This window comes from Mobula hypostoma, chromosome 4 (genome assembly GCF_963921235.1).
Source record: "Mobula hypostoma chromosome 4, sMobHyp1.1, whole genome shotgun sequence".
In the NCBI taxonomy this organism is placed as follows: domain Eukaryota; kingdom Metazoa; phylum Chordata; class Chondrichthyes; order Myliobatiformes; family Myliobatidae; genus Mobula; species Mobula hypostoma.
In genome coordinates, this window is record NC_086100.1 from 101,441,245 (window position 1) to 101,462,228 (window position 20,984).

At 39.9% G+C, this 20,984-nt stretch overlaps 1 protein-coding gene across 1 annotated transcript in view; it reads left to right on the forward strand.

Moving 5' to 3' along the window:
• Positions 1-20,984, forward strand: part of LOC134345972 (actin-binding LIM protein 2-like) — a 409,808-nt gene that overhangs the window by 370,623 nt on the left and 18,201 nt on the right. Inside the window, exons 13-15 of the mRNA XM_063047314.1 lie at positions 3,832-3,942; positions 9,451-9,540; positions 15,372-15,428. Of these exons, the coding sequence (XP_062903384.1) occupies positions 3,832-3,942; positions 9,451-9,540; positions 15,372-15,428 (258 nt within the window). The remainder of the gene's footprint in view (positions 1-3,831; positions 3,943-9,450; positions 9,541-15,371; positions 15,429-20,984) is intronic.

Genomic DNA, 20,984 nt, shown 5'->3' on the forward strand with positions numbered 1-20,984 from the left:
TGCAACACTCCTGCACTTCTCCCTGAAAGTGCACAATGTGCAACACTCCTGCGCTTGTCTGTGCAGCTGCACAAAATGCAACACTCCTGCACTTGTCCCTGCAAGTACGCAAGGTGTAATACTCCTGCACTTGTTCCTGCAGCTACACAAGGTGTAACAGTCCTGCATTTATCCCTGCAATTACATGTTGCAACATTCCTGCACTTGTGCCTGCAATTACACAAGGTGTAACACTCCTGCACTTGTCCCTGCAAGTACACAAGGTGTGACACTCCTGCACTTGTCCCTGCAAGTACACAAGGTGTAACACTCCTGCACTTGTCCCTGCAGCACAAGGTGTAACACTCCTGCAGTTCTCCCTGCAAGTACACAAAGTGTAACACTCCTGCACTTGTCCCTGCAAGTGCACAAGGTGTAAACTTCCTGCACTTGTCCCTGCAACTACACAAGTTGTAACACTCCTGCACTTGTCCCTGCAACTCCTCAAGTTGTAGCACTCCTGCACTTGTCCCTGCAGCTGCACAGGGTGTAACAGTCCTGCACTTGTCCCTGCAACTACACGAGGTGTAATACTCCTGCACTTGTCCCTGCAGCTACACAATGTGTAACAGTCCTGCACTTGTCGCTGCAATTACATGTTGCAACATTCCTGTACTTGTGCCTGCAATTACACAAGGTGTAACACTCCTGCACTTGTCCCTGCAAGTACACAAGGTGTAACACTCCTGCACTTGTCCCTGCAAGTACACAAGGTGTAACACTCCTGCACTTCTCCCAGCAAGTACACAAGGTGTAACACTCCTGCACTTGTCCCTGCAATTACACATGGTGTAACACTCCTGCACTTGTCCCTGCAAGTACACACGGTGTAACACTCCTGCACTTCTCCCAGCAAGTACACAAGGTGTAACACTCCTGCACTTGTCCCTGCAAGTACACAAGGTGAAACATTCCTGCGCTTCTCCCTGCAACTACACAAATTGCAACACTCCTGCACTTTTCCCTGCAAGTACACAAGGTGTAACACTGCTGCACTTGTCCCTGCAAGTACGCAAGGTGTAACACTCCTGCACTTGACCCTGCAAGTACATATTGCAACACTGCTGCCCTTGACCCTGCAACTACAAAATGTGTAACCCTCCTGCACTTGTCCCTGCAAGTACACAAAGTGTAACGCCCTTGCATTAGTCCCTGCAACTAGACAAAGTGTAACCCTCCTGCACTTGTCCCTGCAATTACACAAAGTGTAACACACTTGCATTAGTCCCTGCAACTAGACAAAGTGTAACACTACTGCACTTGTCCCTGCAATTACATGTTTCAACACTCTGCACTTGTCCCTGCAACTACACAAGGTGTAACACTCCTGCACTTGTCCCTGCAACTACACAAGGTGTAACACTCCTGCACTTGTCCCTGCAAGTACACAAGGTGCAACACTCCTGCACTTGTCCCTGCAAGTACACAAGGTGCAACACTCCTGCGCTTGTCCCTGCAGCTACACACAGTGTAACATTCCTGCATTTGTCCCTGCAATTACACAAGGTGTAATACTCCCAGCACTTGTCTCTGCAACTTCACAAGGTTACAACATTCCTGCCCTTGTCCCTGCAAGTAGACAAGGTGTAACACTCCTGCACTTGTCCCTGCAGCTACTCAAGGTGTAACACTCCTGCACTTGTCTCTGCAAGTACACAAGTTGTAATATTCCTGCACTTGTCCCTGCAACTACACATGGTGTAATATTCCTGCACTTATCCCTGCAACTACACAAGGTTTAACACTCCTGCACTTGTCCCTGCAATTATACAAGGTGTTACACTCCTGCACTTGTCCCTGCAAATACACAAGGAGTAACATTCCTGCGCTTATCCCTGCAACTACACAAGGTTGTAACACTCCTGCACTTGTCACTGCAACTACACAATGTTGCAACATTCCTGCACTTGTCCCTGCAATTACAGAAAGTTGCAAGATTCCTGCACTTGTCCCTGCATGTACATAAGGTGTAACATTCTTGCACTTGTCCCTGGAAGTACACAAGGTATAACATTCGTGCACTTGTCCCTGCAACTACACTAGGTGTAACATTCCTGCACTTGTCCCTGCAAGTACACAAGGTATAACACTCCTGCACTTGTCCCTGCAGGTACATGTTGCAACACTCCTGCACTTGTCCCTGCAAATACACGAGGTGTAACACTCCTGCACTTGTCCCTGCAAATACTCAAGGTGTAACACTCCTGCACTTTTTTTCTGCAATTACACAAGGTGCAACGTTCCTCCATTTGTTCCTGCAACTATCACAAGGTGCAGCCTGCCTGCACTTGTTCCTGCAACTATATGAGGTTCAACAGTCCTGCACTTGTTCTTGCATCTACATGAGGTTCAACACACCTGCATTTGCCCCTACTACATCTCCTTCACCACCATTCGGAGACCTAAAGAGCCTTTCTAGGTAGGGAAGAAATTTACTTGCACCTCCCTCAATCTCATCTATATTTCAGATTGCTGACATTAACTTTAGAGTAGGTAACTAATTAGCAAAGTTCCAGCACTGTGCAACAGCCATATTGTGCTTCCAATTGCAAATTCTATAATCCCCCCCTTCGCATTCCCATATCAATATGCCTGTCCTTGGCCTTCTCTACTGCCACATGAGGCTAAAATGAAGCAGAAGAACTTCTCATATTAATTTGGGTAGTCTACAGCTTACTGAATGGAATAAACAGTGAATTCCAATTGTGTATAATCCACTCTGTTGTGTTCCATTTCCACTCACAGCACGCCAGCTAGGGTCACACTTCCTTTGTTCACCTTTCCTATCCCTTTCCTCATTATTTATGAGTTCACCCTCCCCACTTTGCTCCATCTGCCCAATCATCTCTCTCTTATCTGATTCAACATATCATGAAGTAACATCTGTGTCTACCATTTGCTTCTTCCTTTCCCGCTTAACTCCATTTGTCCGTCTCCCTGTTTGTCTCTCTCTCCCACACACACACACAGAATTTGGTGGCGCCCACTACCTATCAGTGTTTGTCTCACTTCTACACACTGCCAATCTTCCCTCTATGCTCTCATATCTGATGCAGGGTCTCAACCTAAAATGTCAACCATCTCTTTGACTCCACAGATGCTGTTTGATGTGCTAAATTCTTCCATAATTTTTACTCCTAATTTGAATGTTCTTATTTCTGTTTGTTTGTATGAACTGAATTTTGCATCATGGAAGATACATCCTTTGAATGAAAATTTAACACAGATTCTTAGCATCTTATTCTATTGATTCAGGTAAAGTTAATTGACCCTTTGGTGCTCATCAAAGAAGCGCATGGAGGCCATTCACTGTATTGTTCAACAACTATTAGGTGTTCAACCTTTCCATGTGGTTTGAGTGATTTTATGGGAGTGTAGAAAATGGTAATTTGTAATAACGCACTGGAGTATTCAAGTACATGTAAAATGTTGTGCAATGTGTTTAAAATCCTTCAGAAGGTGCAATGTGTTAGTAAATTTTCTTTACAATACCCAATGTTAATCTAGATCAATTACATAGAAACCAATTGAGGAGATGGGGTGGACAATTGTCTAAGCAAGTGTGAAAGATAGTGTGTAACATCCTGATGTTTTTTTTTGGTATTATTTTTAGTAGTTGCCAAGAGCAGATGAATTTATGTTCCAAGCAATGCTGTTTCAGAACAAAATATGAAAGTGATGAATGTTATTCAAGAAATGTCTGGGATATCACAGGCACTCATCACGAACCCTTATTAGAAAGTGCATTTAAAAACAATCCTTTTTCACTTGCAACCTTTTTGTTCTGCTCAGAGCTCACCTCTGCTGGTATTCATTCCCTGCATACTGGTAGTTACAGTTCCTTGTCAACACACTCCAGCTTTCCATCCTCTCTCACACCTAACTATGTTCCTTATTTTAAAGGTAAGTTGCACGTGCTGAACTAGACAAAATGTTCTCCATTTGCTTATCCACAGAGATGGAGCCTATGCATGGTTGTAGAGTGAACTTGATGTCAGTGTATATCTCAGGTACAATGAACTTTGAATTATTTGAATAGCATTCTTTTACCATTTTTAATCTGGCTGTTCTGTGACATTGTAAGACAACTCTTCACAAAAATCAAGCAATGCCTTTTTAAATTTGAGTCATTGCTCCAAACTTATTATTCTTTATAATTATTTTAAAATTATTAATAATTTCTAATGTATTCAATTAAATTTGAGGCTTCACTCTTTGACACATGATCTCATTCAGACTTCATTGAAGAATACAGAAGTTGGTTAACTAACCTTGCAATTCATCTGATTTCTCCAGTGATTAAAATTTACCCTATTATTAATTCTTCCCAAATCAGCTGCAGAAAGGGATAGTCAATATTTCGACTGGCATAGCCTTGTTCTTATTGTGTGGCTATGAACAGTTTTAACATAGATAGTATGCTTTTATAAGTTCAATTATTCAGCAAAGTTAACAGAACAAGATTTGCAGTTTTCCGCAACAGTGCAACAGAATATACCCTTTCTTAGATAATCGTGTTACTAATTCAAGCTCCAGTTGCATGAATCAAATGAAAATACAGGAAAGCACTAAAGATAATAAAAGAACAATGCAAATTATTTCATGGTTATCTTGAAAAGGCAGATATAGCGAGGAAGTCAGGAGTATTGTACAAAAGCACATTATACAAAAACAGAAGGTGTTGTTAATTCTTCTGCAAGGTCTGAAATCCTGCTATTTGATTCAAGAATCACAGTGGGCCCCAAAGAAAAAGTGTACTTAGATTATTAAAATTGTTTTGTACCATCATTGTAGCCTAGATGTCAGGCCAGGTAAGTTCTAAGCCCAGTTTATAGTCACCAATGCGAGATGCCATTTTCCTCTGGAATTGGAATGCTTTTAGTGAATTATAACATTTGTGCCAGCAGAACAGTATTTCTAGCATCTAGGCTCTGTAGACCTGATGGATAGATTAATACAGGTTCTGCAGTAGCACTTCCAATCTACATACTGAGAAAACATACTGTACATGATCTATAAAAATATATGTTGCATCATTGTGTACATTCAGGAAAGACTGCTGCAAAAATTATATAAATGCATGCTCAATGCTCAGGTGGTAAATACAGGACATGTTAACTGCACTGCTAACACATTTGCTATTTAATGAGAATATTTGACAAGTGGTTGAAGTAAAAAAAATCTTTAATTGCTACATCCATACATATATATATATATACATTATTAAATAAATCCAAAGAAGATTGAAATCTTGCTTAACAAACTGCAAATCTTTTATGCAGTAAAGCTATAAAGACGTGTATCTGACTGTACATAACATGTATACAAAACAATTCTGTATACAATCTTAGTGTTTGGGCAATATCCTCCCACATTTCCTCTCTTTAATGCTTGTACTTTGTGACAGAGACACAACATAAAGATTTTTACTCCCTTGGATGTAAGAAATGAAATAATTACAAGTACAAATACAAAGATGCAGCTGTTCTCTTCTGTTAACTTATAAAATGCTATTGATAAGAACAGTATTTATTGTATTTATTAATAGCTGACATCAAGGTGGTCTTGGTTGTTTTTGTGTGTATAGTGTTGCACTTGCCATTCCAGAGCTTAGATGGTTATTTAGATTGCTTGCTAGTTTAATACTGCATCATCTGTCTTGTTTTAGTTGTGTCAGATGGCTTTATGTGCATTTGGTGTTGCAGTTCTATACTTTCAACATTTAATTGTATGTCCATTCACTGGAAAGAATTTCATCGAAATGTAAGCAATTAGTATTGTACTATAAAAGATTATTTAGAAATATTTCAATATCATGGTTAGATATCAAATGTTTTAAAATATACATGTTCTTTTATGGTGTAGCAAAAGTTCAAGCCTTTTTAGAATTATACAACAGTCAATCAAGTATTTTGGAACACTTTAAAACAGTTCTGACAGCCTTGTACATATACATATGTCATTTATTTGTTTAGTAAGTTAATCTGAATGAGCTTGCACCATCAATTCAGACAGTGTACTGCAGAGTGCATTATGACAACATGTAGAACAATGAGAAAAAAATCCTGTTGATTTTATGCCAGTTATAAAATCTATCTGTTCAGATTACTCATCCCCTGGTCTGTGAGAGCACTATCTGTTCATCAGTATCCCTCATAATTCTGATACCCCTTATTAAGTATTCCATTAACTTATTTACTATAAACAAAGGGACTATCCCTCTTGCCCAAAGTCTCTAATTCCAGGTCACATTTTGGCATAGCTCCATTGCACTTACTGCAAGACTTTAACAGAATGTGGTGACCCATAAAATTTCATGTTTGTTTCCTTATTCACTTGATGATAAAATAGTTAAAGACAGAGTTTCTGAAAGTTTCATTAATGTGTGGAAGAACCTTTAATCAATACTTATGCATTGAGAATTTCACCCAGCATACACTATATTTTGTATAGCCACTGTTTTTAGGATTTGAAAAAGATGATATTGGTTTCTTACTTTATAGTTGGTGGTGAGTCAACAGTATTCATCACTGACATCAGGGAGGGCTGCCCAGAGATTAGGTGACAGTTTGACAGAGATATTTTATTGCTGTCCGGTTTACAGCTGTTGTGACATCAACTTGGTTGATCAGCCTATCATGATGAAAAATTTGCACAGGTAGCAAACCATAAAGAAACATGATTTTTAAATAAGGACCAGAAAAGAGACATTTGATGACAGCAGGAGTAGACCCATTATATACTTTATCCGAAAAATGGGTCTATGATATTTTGAAATATTTATTTGAGGGAACTCCATTTCTCATGGGAAAACTATTCATCTTACAGTCAGAAATTTCCTGATTTTAGGAATTATGGTGCAAAAGGCTATTAGGAAAGCCAAAACCAATAGCAGTAAATCTAGTATTTCCATGGTTAAAAATGTACCATTCAAAATCCAGAAGTTACTGTTATCTTCACAGTGTAATAACCATGGTTGCTGATATTTACACTGTTAATAGTCACTTAATCCACATCTATGTATGGATGTTCCCATTTTGGCTAAAAGGTAAGGACCATAATCTATGAGATTAAAAATTACGATTAATAAATTTCCATGGACGTTCACAGGCACCTCTTCATTATACTTCATTTTACTCATTGCAAAGCTATTATTTTTATTAATGAGAAATCATTAATTAACTAGTTTTTTTCTGATATGTAAGCTCCAATATATTACAGTAATAAATAATTACATCAAAATCTGAGTATTCTTTAAGCTTGCATCAAACTCCTGATGTTTGGTTGTCAGTAGTCAAATCTTTATTCTTGTAGATGACATCTACCAAATGTCAAATGAAGAAGTATGTTTTCAAAAATTTTACAGTACTTTACCTTAAAATGCTCAGATCACATGAACACTTGGTATATATCACAAATGTATAAATAGGTATTTGTGCAGTATTAAGTTTTATTATAAAGCTTACTAAATTTTCATTTGCCATGAAGTTTCATGTTATCAACAACTTGTAATATTTGTAATGATTCTTAGAGATAGGATCTATGGGCATTTAGAGAATCATGATCTGATCAGGGACAGTCAGCATGGCTTTGTGAAGGGCAGCTGGTGTCTAAAAAACCTGATAGAGTTCTTTGAGGAGATGACCAGGCATATAGATGAGGACAGTGCAGTGGATGTGATCTATATGGATTTTAGTAAGGCATTTGACAAGGTTCCACACGGTAGGCTTATTCAGAAAGTTAGAAGGCATGGGATCCAGGGAAGTTTGGCCAGGTGGATTCAGAATTGGCTTGCCTGCAGAAGGCAGAGGGTGGTGGTGGAGGGAGTACATTCAGATTGGAGGATTGTGACTAGTGGTGTCCCACAAGGATCTGTTCTGGGACCTCTACTTTTTGTGATTTTTATTAACGACCTGGATGTGGGGGTAGAAGGGTGGGTTGGCAAGTTTGCAGACGACACAAAGGTTGGTGGTGTTGTAGATAGTGTAGAGGATTGTCAAAGATTGCAGAGAGACATTGATAGGATGCAGAAGTGGGCTGAGAAGTGGCAGATGGATTTCAACCTGGAGAAGTGTGAGGTGGTACACTTTGGAAGGACAAACTCCAAGGCAGAGTACAAAGTAAATGGCAGGATACTTGGTAGTGTGGAGGAGCAGAGGGATCTCGGGGTACATGTCCACAGATCCCTGAAAGTTGTCTCACAGGTGGATAGGGTAGTTAAGAAAGCTTATGGGGTGTTAGCTTTCATAAGTCAAGGGATAGAGTTTAAGAGTCGCGATGTAATGAAGCAGCTCTATAAAACTCTGGTCAGGCCACACTTGGAGTACTGTGTCCAGTTCTGGTCACCTCACTATAGGAAGGATGTGGAAGCATTGGAAAGGGTACAGAGGAGATTTACCAGGATGCTGCCTGGTTTAGAGAGTATGCATTATGATCAGAGATTAAGGGAGCTAGGGCTTTACTCTTTGGAGAGAAGGAGGATGAGAGGAGACATGATAGAGGTGTACAAGATAATAAGAGGAATAGATAGAGTGGATAGCCAGCGCCTCTTCCCCAGGGCACCACTGCTCAATACAAGAGGACATGCCTTTAAGGTAGGGGGTGGGAAGTTCAAGGGCGATATTAGAGGAAGATTTTTTACTCAGAGAGTGGTTGGTGCGTGGAATGCACTGCCTGAGTCAGTGGTGGAGGCAGATACACTAGTGAAGTTTAAGAGACTACTAGACAGGTATATGGAGGAATCTAAGGTGGGGGCTTATATGGGAGGCAGGGTTTGAGGGTCGGTGCAACATTGTGGGCCGAAGGGCCTGTACTGTGCTGTACTATTCTATGTTCTATGTTCTGTGTTAAAAATATTATAATTCTTTATAGTAGTCATTTAGCCTGGCTGCAAATGCTGATACACAAATGCATCAGAAAGATTCAACTTATTGGTAAATAATTGTAACGCAGTGTTTCTTCAATTGTGAAATCAAGCGTAAGACCAAAACACAAAACAATATTTACTAAAAATCAATATTTAGAATGGTACAATCTTATATAATATCATAGATCAATCTGATATTTATTTCAAAATATAATACACTTTCAGTGTTAAGCCGGACAATGCACCATTTCTTTTGTGATGGGGAGGAAGTGGTAAAGGCTGAAGGAAAAATTATTTCTGCCAACTATAATTAATAGATCTCAATGCAACATTTTCTTAGCAACTAATAAAAAAAATAATCTTTCCTTGGGAGTATGTTTCTGCTTGGAAACCTGAATATTGTATCTTGATTTTAGAAATGTTTTTCTCTGATGTAGTTTCTTGATTCCCTCTATGACGTTATGTCCCTTCACCACTACCCATATAACTATATCCCTCCGTTTCCCACTTTCTGTTCTCTACCTTCTTTGCTTTTCTCTTTGGAGGCAGTGAAAGTCGTCGCAGCACTCCCAGCTTATCCATGAACCTAGACAGCAAATCTTATGTCCAAGCTCCTAAACATTTCCATGTTCCAGGTAAGGACTGTATGTGCTTTGCTTTTTTTTTGAGAAATAAATCTGTCCCTTTTTATTCTTGCACTCGTACAAGACTATCTCAATTTGCCAACATTGAAATAATAGGTTCAATTAAATTATTTTCACTTTAAGTATGTGAAGAAAAAAACGCATGAAAGGAAGATATAGGACAGAAATTACTGTTGCCAATATTTTCATTTAATTTGTAACAAATTCCTCTTTAAAACTATTTAAAAGAAACCAGTTTAAGAACGTACAAGATGAGTGCATTAAGCATTGTTCAGCATTGTTAGCTCTATTAAAAATGAAGTAATTATACTGTGCACTCAGTTTTGTGTGAACTAAATCTTCAACACTAGTGTACGTTCATTAAAATAAAATACTAGAAACATTCACTGTGTCCATCAGCTGAAAGAGTAATTTAACAGTGCAAATTTGGTTTGTAATTAATATTGATGTTCTTCTTTCTTTCAGGGTTTAGTTTTTATTTATCACTATTTTGTATTGTTTTGTATCAACATACTATGAATTGGATGAAAATCTAAATAGATGGACATTTTTTAACTGTTTCAAATATTTCAATTTCTGGCAAAGTGGATGAATAGAATGGGCATTCATTTTAGTGAGAATTTAAAAATAAAATTTCTATATTTCTTCTTAAAGCAGTTGTTCTAATGTTCAGACCTAATTGTTTCCAACTCTGTAGTTTTAAACTGAGCTATTATAAACACGTGCATTATATTGAAGGGCAGAATGTGCAATCCTTTATTAATTTGAGACCTACTAATGAAACATTTGATTCAATACCCTGACTGATATTACATGATAGCTACGTACAGATTATTTGAATTTGTTAATTGTTTGTGTGGACATACAGTGTCTTGAAAAAGTATTCAGCCCCGTGCTCTTGATCACATAAATTAGCATTACTTATTTATCAATTTAACTTGATAAATTTGATCAACTTAACTGAGAAATTTTCTTTGTGAATCGTGTGCTCCTTTCCTCACACTAGGGAAAATAGTAAAGCATGAAAAAGTAAAAATTCAAAAACTGTAATGTCAGTGCTATAAAAGTATTCATTCCCCTTTGCTCAGTATGTAGTTGAACCACCTCTTGCAGCTATTACAGCCAGTGGTCTTTTTGGCTAAGTCTCTATCAGCTTTGCACAAAATGATGTAGAAAGATGTACCCATTCCTCCTTGCAGAGCTGCTCAAGCTATGCCAAGTTAGTTGGGGAGCAACGGTGGACAGCAATCTTAAGGTCAGAACGCTGACTGGGCTACTCAAGAACACCAGATTTCCTGTCCCTGCTGCTGTAAGGCAGCCCTAAAAACATGATGCTACCTCCACCATACTTTATAGAAGGGGTGTTGTTACCTGGCTGATGCACAGTATTAGATTTATACCACATGTACCACTTAATGTTGAAGCCAAAAAGTTCCACTTTGGTCTCATACAACCGTAAGAACTTCTTCCACATCTTTGAAGTATCTTCTCAGTGATGCTTTGCAAAGTTTCTATGGGCAACAAAATGCTTTTTCTTAGCTAGTGCTTCTTCCTTGCCACTTTTCCATAAATACCCTTCTCGTGCAAGGCCTTAGAGATGGTGGAGCCATGAACTTCATCTCCAGTTGCAGGCACTGACTTCTGCAGTTCACTCAAAGTGACTATTGGCATTCTAGTAGCCTCTCTTACAAGTGCCATTCTTCTCCTGCAACTAAGTTCAGAGGGGCAGCCTAACATAGGCAGTGTGTCTGTGATTTCATATTTTTTCACAGTGGATTACACTGAGCTCTGAGCTATGTTCAGTGCCTTTGAGATGGTCTTGTATCTTTCCCCAGATTTGTGCTTGTCTATTATCATTTCTCTGACTTGTCTTGAATGCTCTTTTTTTTTCTTCAATTTGTTTGTGTTTGGTGAAAATCTACTTTACTTTTGGACCTTACAGAGAAAGGGGGTATTTATTCTCATGAATTCATGATCCTCCAATTTTCTACATCTACAAATTGGGTGAGTTGGTAACTTAATATTACACCCACAAAGTCAACAAATGTTACAACCTATGCCAGTAAGGTTAAACCTGATTCATATTCTGATTCAGGCCTGTGAAAAGTTAGCTTAATAATTACAAAGAGGATGAATACTTCTTCAGCATTCAATTTTTTGTTTTTAGTTTTTAGTAAATTGCTGACAGGATTTTGGAATTTTTCTTTTTGTTTGTCATGATACACAATGTTTTGTAGATTAGCTCAAAATTCCTACTTTGATATATTTTAAGTTTAGAAAATGAGACAGTAAATGCGAAAATAGTTGGGACTGGATACTTTTTCAAGGTGCGTGGCCAAGTGGTTAAGACGTTCGTCTAGTGATTTGAAGGTCGCTAGTTCGAGCCTAGGCTGAGGCAGTATGTGTGTTTCCTTGAGCAAGGTACTTAACCACACATTGCTCTGCGACGACACTGGTGCCAGCTGTATGAGTCCTAATGCCCTTCCCTTGGACAACATCGGTGGCGTGGAGAGGGGAAACTTGCAGCATGGGCAACTGCTGGTCTTCCATACAACCTTGCCCAGACCTGCGCCCTGGAAACCTTCCAAGGCGCAAATCCATGGTCTCTTGAGACTAACGGATGCCTAAGTATAACATAGACAGGAAATACACTGAAGGACATGCTGCTGGCTGGACAAAAGAAATGATATTTGAAATAGTATGTTATAATAATATTCTGTGGATCTGCAGTACTTTCCATATTACATATAAAACTCTGGATTGTTCATACAACCTGAGGTATAGTGTGTGTTTGGTGCAGATGATCTAGAAAATTAGAAAGCAAGTGGTATATAACTGGGGGTAAAAAGAAAATTCATATCTGTTGCCATCATAAGAGGCAACTTTGAGGCATTAATTAGTTGAATAATGAAAAAAGACTTTATTTGCTTATTTTAAATTGCACCATTTTTACTTTAAAACATCCAATATAATGCATTTAGTATATATGGAAAATCAGAAATGGTTTGGACCATTGCATTTTGGTCAAGTAAGTTATATTATCTATCAATTTCTTTCAAACCTCCTGCACCAGTTATTGTGCACATGGCGTATTTTTCCCTGATGATTTGTCTAATGTCTGAATTCATAGCCTATGGGAATAACCTAGTTAGCATGCTGACATTCTGTCTAAAAGCTATTTGATTAGAAGATCAACAACCAAAGTTGCCAAGCAATTGGAGTTGCTAATATTAGTGTTTTTGTTAAGTGATCCTGTAAATTAATACAAATTCATGGAGAAATTTATAGAGAGATCAGGTAGGGCAAATAATCCTGCTGCCTCACATTTTTAGGGACTTGGTTATGATCCTGACCACAGTTTTCATGTTTTTCCATGGCCTTGAGTGTTTCTGCTAGGAGCTCTGGTTCTTTCCTATGTCCCAATGACAAGATGGTAGGTTAATTAGCTACTGTAATTACCCCTTAGTGATGGGTATGTGAGAAAGAGTAAGTTACTTTCTACAGGGAAAAAAGAAAGAAGTAAGTCTGTTGGGAGATGGAATAGCTGTCCATGCTGTAAGAATTAAAAAGTAAGTAATCTAATGCTAGTAAATTAGGTTTATCTTACATCAACTTTATGTTGTGGTAAATAGCATTCAAGTATGTGAACTTTATGGATATAAGTTGTAGAAAACTTATTACAAGGTCCAGGAGCAAAGATGGAAGAACTCCAACATCTATAGCCATCTTTCTTAGTGTGAGGTTTTACTTCAACCAATGGAAAGCTCTTTGAATCCTATCATTTTCAATATTACTGGGAGGACTTGGTGCCATACATGGTCCAATGACAAGAAATGTTTTGCTCAATTGTTCAATCATCCAGCATCATTACACAATTGCATGTAGTGGAAATGCATCATTTGGATCTATTGATTTGTTTGTGGAATCATGTAGCATAGTTCTTGTTCTGTTATATATAGTTATGTATAGTTTTATACTGCACCTTTTCATTTTAGGTGCCTCTGCTCCTAATCCTGGCATAATCTTCTACACCCCTTATTCACCAGGATCAGTCCCCAGCTTTGATATTAATGGTAGAGTGACGGATGCATCAGACCATGAGACAACAGTTTATAGTGGAATGCAGCTCCACTGCTGGTGGTGGAAATGCTGCCTACTTTGGAGCTACTGGTTCCACCCCCTTTAGCATCACAACGTGATGCAGATTTCTTCAGAATAAAGGTGGGAGGTTACAGTGGTCACAGCTGTTAATGTTGTTGTGGGCAAGTGACTCAATGGTGAGGACAAAGTTGAGTTGATTTTTCCTTCATACCTGGTCTTTTACCTTCAATTATGTCATTCAGAGGTCAGCCATCATCCTCGTTGTTGCTAATGGATGTTGAAGTTCCCATTTCAGATTACTTAGTCTTCTTGCTACTCTCAGTAAACTTCCAACTGGTTTTCAACTTTCCAGAATATTGGTTCACCAACTGAGAATAATCAGTACTTGCTAATCAGAATGAAGTTTCTTTACCTATATTTGGCGTGATACCACAAGACTTTGTGAGGTCCAGAGGTCTCAGGGTTACTTCCTACATCTGTCACTGTTGCTTTAATATCTGAGTGATAAGCCCTTTCAATAAGTCAAGTGATACGCAGAGATGGTGAAGGTGAAGTCTGTGACATCACCGAAAGTAGAAATTTGTGTTTAATCATGTCAGACACTTGTTTAAGTTGGGATCACTCTCTCAACTTTGGTTCAAATCTATACGTTATTCAGGAGTACGTTACAGGTTCTGTTGGTGTGGGCAATGATTTGACTTTAAATTTGGTTTCTAATGGGCTGTCTTTATGTTATTAATTAAATTCCAAGAGCATGCCAAATTACAGCTCCTAGCTTACTGGGGCTTTCCATAAATGCACATTGTGTCATGACCATCATATATTTTCCAGTGTTTAATACAAGACAAAGGGTTACTTGACCCTTTCAGAAACCACTAATGAAATCAAGAAAACCTGAAATCTGAAATAAAACAAAGAAAATCTGGAAGCACTCAGCAGGTCAGTCAGCATCTATAATAAAAGGGACAGAGTTGATGTTTCTGATCAAAGATTTTTGTCAGAACTGAGTGTTTCCAGTAGCTTCTGTTTTTATTTTAGAAGCTGCTAGAATTGCTGTTGTCTAGATTCCTATGGATTTTGAGGGCATTTAGTCTAGATTTCCTCCCACAAAGGAAATAGTCTTCCAGCCACTGTGTCCAAGCTGACCACAAAGAGCCCATTAATCCTATTTGACTCTTCCCACATTCAATTAAATTTTTTAATTGTCATTCATTACAATTGACTAGAGAACTGCAGAATAAAAGTTTGGACCACTTGCTGCCACATTAAATGTGAAGCATTCTGTTGTACTCTGTTAATCAATTTTAAATGTCCTTGTCTTGAAATGAATAAAGAAAGATCAATTCATCAAACATCTTCACGGTACATAAGTACTTAGAAATCAGAAGCTAATTAAAGATAATCTGTACTCAGTAATGAGAGAAAAAATTGCCAGGTTTCAAAACTGTACACTCAAGTATTTAATTAATGATAAGACATTAAGTTCAATAAATGAAATTGTGGAACTGAAATCAAAGACCACAATCAAATCACCATAGTTTTTGGTTACAACATGATGTGCATTTATGGAAAGCTCAATCAAAGCAAGGGCTGTAATTTAGCATGTTGATAATATTTCAAATAGTAAGCCTAATACAAGTACCGTGTACATATATTTGATTTGCATTTTTTCAACACTCTGATTTCCTCCTGGCTAAATTGTCTTCCATATTCTTTTTCAGAAACTGATGGGAAAGCAGACAACATCTACAGAAAGCCCCCTGTCTACAGACAACATGGTATAGGTTGCTTATTACATGTATTACTGACATTTTCATAGCATTCTAATGCCTGAGCAACAGACTCAAAATGCTGGAGGAACTCAGTGGGTCAGGCACTTCTATTGAAAGGAATAAACAGTCGATATTTCGGGCTGAGACACTTTATCAGGACTGGAAAGGAAGGGTTTGGAAGCCAGAATAAGAAGATGGAGGGAGGGGAAGGAGTACAAGCTAGAAGTTGATAGGTGAAGCCAGGTGTGGGAAAGGATATAAAATAAGAAGCTGGGAGGTGGTAGGTGAAAAACAGAAAAGGCTGGGGAACAAGGATTCTGACGGGAGAGGAGAGTGGACCATGGGGAAGTGACAGAGGAGACACACCAGGGGGGAGGTGACAGACAGGTGAGAAGCAGCGGGGAGCCAGACGGGGATGGAGAAAGATGGAGGAGGAAAAATTACCAAAAGTTAGAGAAACTGATTTCATGCCATCAGATTGGAGGCAACCCAGAGAGAATATTGTGGCAGTAGAGGAGGCCGTGGACCAACATGTTGGAATGAGGAAAAGAATTAAAATTGGCCACCAGGAAGTCCTGCTAGTTGCGGATAGAGCAAAAGTGCTCGACAAATATACCAATGTATATTGGTAAGATGCCACCACTTTGCAGGTAGTTCCAATGGGAAGCATCAAATATTCCTATTTAAGACTACTGCAGCTGAAATCCACGGTCACAGCCATGGGTTCTTCAATAAGCAGTATCATTTTAAGATGTTTAAAGAAATCAATCGATACTCAAAACTAACAAACAGCAGACAACTGACACAGGTCGCTTTCCCCTTTAAGAAAATGGAAGCAGGGACGCTGCTCCAGTTTACAAGTACAATTGAAATGCAGAGGCCTTAGATTTCTCTCCTGATCATCCTGCTGATAAATATTGTTACGTACCCCATAACTGGGTTGCCAAACCAGTAGAAATGGATCACTCAGTTGGAGTCTGGATTACTAGAACTAAGAAAGTTTTATTAAAGAAACAAGCAACACAGTACTCTAATCAAAAGGATAATGAATGCAACAGTTCAGCAATGATAAACACACATGTACACAGAATTAAGATAACAGGATCAATCAAGCTCTATCGTTGTCTAGGGGTAAATGACCGGTTTCAAAGTAATACAAAGTTCAGTTCAGTTCGCAGTAATCGCTGCTGTGGCGATGGACGGTGGGCGGGGGGGGGGAAGGAGAGAGAGAGCAAAAACGAATGAATATTCAGGGCTTCCAGACACAGACCTTCGCAGTCAGCTTTCGGACGAGTCCTTTGTGATGTCATCTGAGGTCACCGACCGTGACCCCTCCGTTTCCAGATATGAATCGTTTCCCTGCGGTGAACCTGGCACCCAGGCAAGGGTGGACACACACCAGGTTCCCGCCGATCGTGCCTTTCCACCCTGAGCGTCTATGGCTTGATCCCGCAATCAGCCGTCCAAAAGCTTCCCACCAACTTGTGAGAGGCGCACCGCTTCCAGGGTCTCGTTACCTCGAGTATCGTATGTGTATCACCTTAGCGAACCTGTCCCTTTCTATCCCCCTGCTGGGAAATTGCCTGTCCATCACTTCAAACAGTTCAGGGTTCAAAGGGGGAGCCGCTCTTGACAGCTCTCTTTCTGTTACTCTCTCTCCTGTCCCTTCATTACACATCTCCAAATGCTACTCCATTGTTTTCCTTATCTCTCTCTCTCCTGAAGACAGGTGGCAGACCAACTGCTGATCACACAGGACGGCTAACATCTTAATCTATGTGTATTCTTGTCACAATATGCAGTCTCTGGGAAATAAAATTTAAAAGATCTCAAAGCAAGTTTGATGTACCAGAGGGACTTCAGGGAATGTTGTGTACTCAGTTTTACAGAAACATGGCTCAAACCCACAATTTCAGATGCAGCACTGCAACCTGATGGCTTCACCATTCTCCGCAAAGACAGCTCAGTCTTTGAAAGGTAGATGAGGTGGAGTATGCTTTTTGATTAACTCATAGTGGTTTGTCTCAGTCCTGCTCACCCAACCTGCAACATCTTGCGGTCAAATATCATCCTTTTTATCTGCTGAGGGAATTTTCTGTAATCATCCTAGTAGCGGTGTACATTCACCTGAGGCCAGCATCAGGCAGGCAATGGAGGAGCTAAGCTCTGTAATCAGCAGGTGTGAAACTGCACACCCTAACGCCTTTCCTTTCATTGTGGAAGATTTCAACTGGGCCAACTTGAAGAAGTCTCTGAACAACTACCACCAATATATCACCTGTGGAACCAAAGGAGCCAACACACTTGACCATTGTTACACCACCATCAAGAATGCTTACCATGCCATCCCACATCCACACTTAGGAAAGTCTGATCACCTGGCTGTACTTCTACTCCCGGTGTCTATACAGATACAGAGACTAAGGTGCAGAGACTAAAAACTGCAGCACCTGTGATGAGGAGCAAGAAGGTATGGTCAAGGGAGGTGGAGGAGCGCTTACAAGACTACTTTGAGTCAGGGCACTGGACAATATTCAGGGTGTCATCTTCAAATCTGAATAAATATGTCACAGTTGTCAGCAACTTCATCGAGACCTGTGTAGATGAGTGTGTGCCTTCGAGAATATACCAGATATACCCAGACCAAAAGCCATGGATGAACCAGAGATTCAGTCTGCTGAGGGCTAGATGTGTGGCATTTAAGTCCAGTGATCCAGAACTATACAAGAAGTCCAGGTACAACCTCCAGAGGGCTATCTTAAGAGCCCAAAAAACAATTCCTTTTGAGGTTAAAGTGGAATCGGGTGCCCTTCAGCTCTCACACACACACAAGAAAATTTGCAGATTCGGTGTGTATTTGCACTTCAGCTGTGGCAGGGTTTACAGGCCATTACTTCCTACAAAATGAAACCTGACATTATGAATGACTGTGATACTTCACTCCCAGATGAGATCAATGCTTTTATGCGTGCTTTGGAATGGAAAATAAAATGATGCGGCATCTGGTAACCCTGTAATCTCTGTCTCGGAGGCTGATGTCAGAACATCTTTCAAGAAAGTGAATCCTTGTAAGGCATCAGGCCCTGGTGGTTTACCTGTTAGAACTCTGAAACCTTGTGCCAACCAACTGGTGGAAATATTCAAGGACATTTTCAATCTCGTGCAGTTTGAGATTCCTACCTACTTCAAACTGCCAACAATCATACTGGTGCCAAAGAAGAGCAGGGTGAGCTGCCTCAACAACTATCGCCCAGTGGCACTCACATCTACTGTGAGGTTGGTCATAGCTAGAATCAACTCCTGTCTAAGCAAACATCTAGATGCTCTGCAATTTGCCTTTCATCATAATAGGTCTACATCAGGTGCAATCTCACTGGCTCGCCACTTGTCCACCTGGACAACAGTAATACATCATACTACTGTTTATTGATTACAATTCCATGTTCAACTTAATCATACCCTCAGTTCTAATCAACAAGCTCCAAAACCTGGGCCTGTGTACTTCCCCCTGCAACTGGTTCCTCAACTTCCTCATCAGGAGACCACAGTCTGTGCAGATTAGAAATAACATCTCCTCCTCAGTGATAATCAACACTAGCCCATCTCAAGGATGCGTGCTTAGCCCACTGCTTTACCCTCCTACACCCGCAACTGAGTGGCTAGGCACAAATCTATAAATTTATTGACAACTCAACTATTGTTGGCAGAATTTCAGATGGTGTTAAAGAGACCTATAGGAGTAAGATAGATCAGCCAGTGGTGTAGTATCGCAACAACAACCTTGCACTCAACATCAGTAAGACCAGGGAATTTATTGTGGACTTCAAGAAGGAGGAGTCAAGGGACACACACCAGTCCTCAGAGGGATTAATAGTTGAAAGGGTGAGCAGTTTCAAGTTCCTGAGTGTCATCATCGTGAAAGATCTATCCTGCACCCAACATATTGATATAATCACAGAGAAGGCATGATAGTGGCTATATTTCATTAAATGTTTGAGGAGAGATAGTATGTTACTACAGACACTCACAAATTTCGACAGATGGAGAACATTCTAATTAGTTGCGTCACCGTCTGAAATTGAGGGGCCACTGCACAGGATTGTAGAAAGCTGCATAAGCATGTAAACTCAGCCAGCTCCATTATGGGCACTGGCCTCCCCAGCATTAAGGACATGTTCAAAAGGTGACTCTTTAAAAATGCAGCATCCTTCATTAAGGACCCCCATCACCCAGGACATGTCCTCTTCTCATTGCTACCATCAGGGATGAGGTACAGGAGCCTGAAGACACACAGTTAATTTTTCAGAAACAGCATCTTCCCTCTGCCATCGGATTTCTGAATGGACAAAGAACCCATGAACTCACTATATTATTACCTCTCTTTTTGCACTGCTTATTTTACTTAGGGACTTATGGTCAGGTGGCTTGTAATTCCTGTAACAGTATCTGGAGCCAATTACCACCCCCCCCACCCCCATTCTAACCAATTTTTACAGGAGCACCATTGAGAGTGTTCTGACCAAAAGTCCCTACAAAGGACTGTGAACACTGCTGAGAGGACCATAGGCATCTGTCTTCTACCCATCCGAGATATTTATCAAGTATGCTGCATATGCAGGGCCCTTAGCATTGTCGGTGATCCCTCCAAGTCACCTTTCATCAGGACAGATTATTACTTACTAATTTTTGTGGTACTATTTCTTTGTGTTATATGTGAAATATATGTACTTTGTCATTCACTTTGGCCCAGAGGAATATTGTTTCGTTTGGTGATATATATGTGTACACTTGAGTGACAATATACTTGAACTTGAAATGTCAAACACTAGAGGGCATGCATCTAAAGTGATAAGGGGTTGGTTCAAAGTAGATGTGCTGGGCAATTTATTTTTACATAGAGAATGGTAGGTCTCTTGAATGTGCTGCCAGGAGTATTATTGGAGGAATAATATTGACTTATTGGAGTGTTACGTACCCCGTAACTGGGTTGCCAAACCAGTAGAAATGGACCACTTAGTTGGAGTCTGGATTACTGGAACTAAGAAAGTTTTATTAAAGAATTAAGTAACACAGTACTCTAATCGTAAGGTTATAAATGCAACAGGTTAGCAATGATAAAACACACATGTACACAGAACTAGGATAGTAGGAATCAATCAAGCTCTATTGCAGTCTAGGGGTAAAATGATCAGTCTCAAGTGACGCAGAGTTCAGTTCAGCTGAGTACAGTTCGCAGTAATCGCTGTTGTGCCATTGGAGAGAGAGAGAGAGAGAGAGAGAGCGAGCGAATGCAAATTTCAATTCACAGACCTTTGATGTTCCTCGCAGTTAGATTTCGGCACGAGCCCTTTTAATGTCTTCTGAGGTCACCAGCTGTGACCCCTCCGTTCTGGATACACTCGTTCTTCCGCGGTGAACCTGGCACCCAGGCAAGGGTGGACACACCCACCAGGTTCCCGCCGATCGTACCTTTTCACCCTGTGCGTCTATGGTCAGTCCCGCGACCAGACCTCCAAACTCCTACCAACTTGTGGGGGCACACTGCACTTCCAGGGTCTCGTT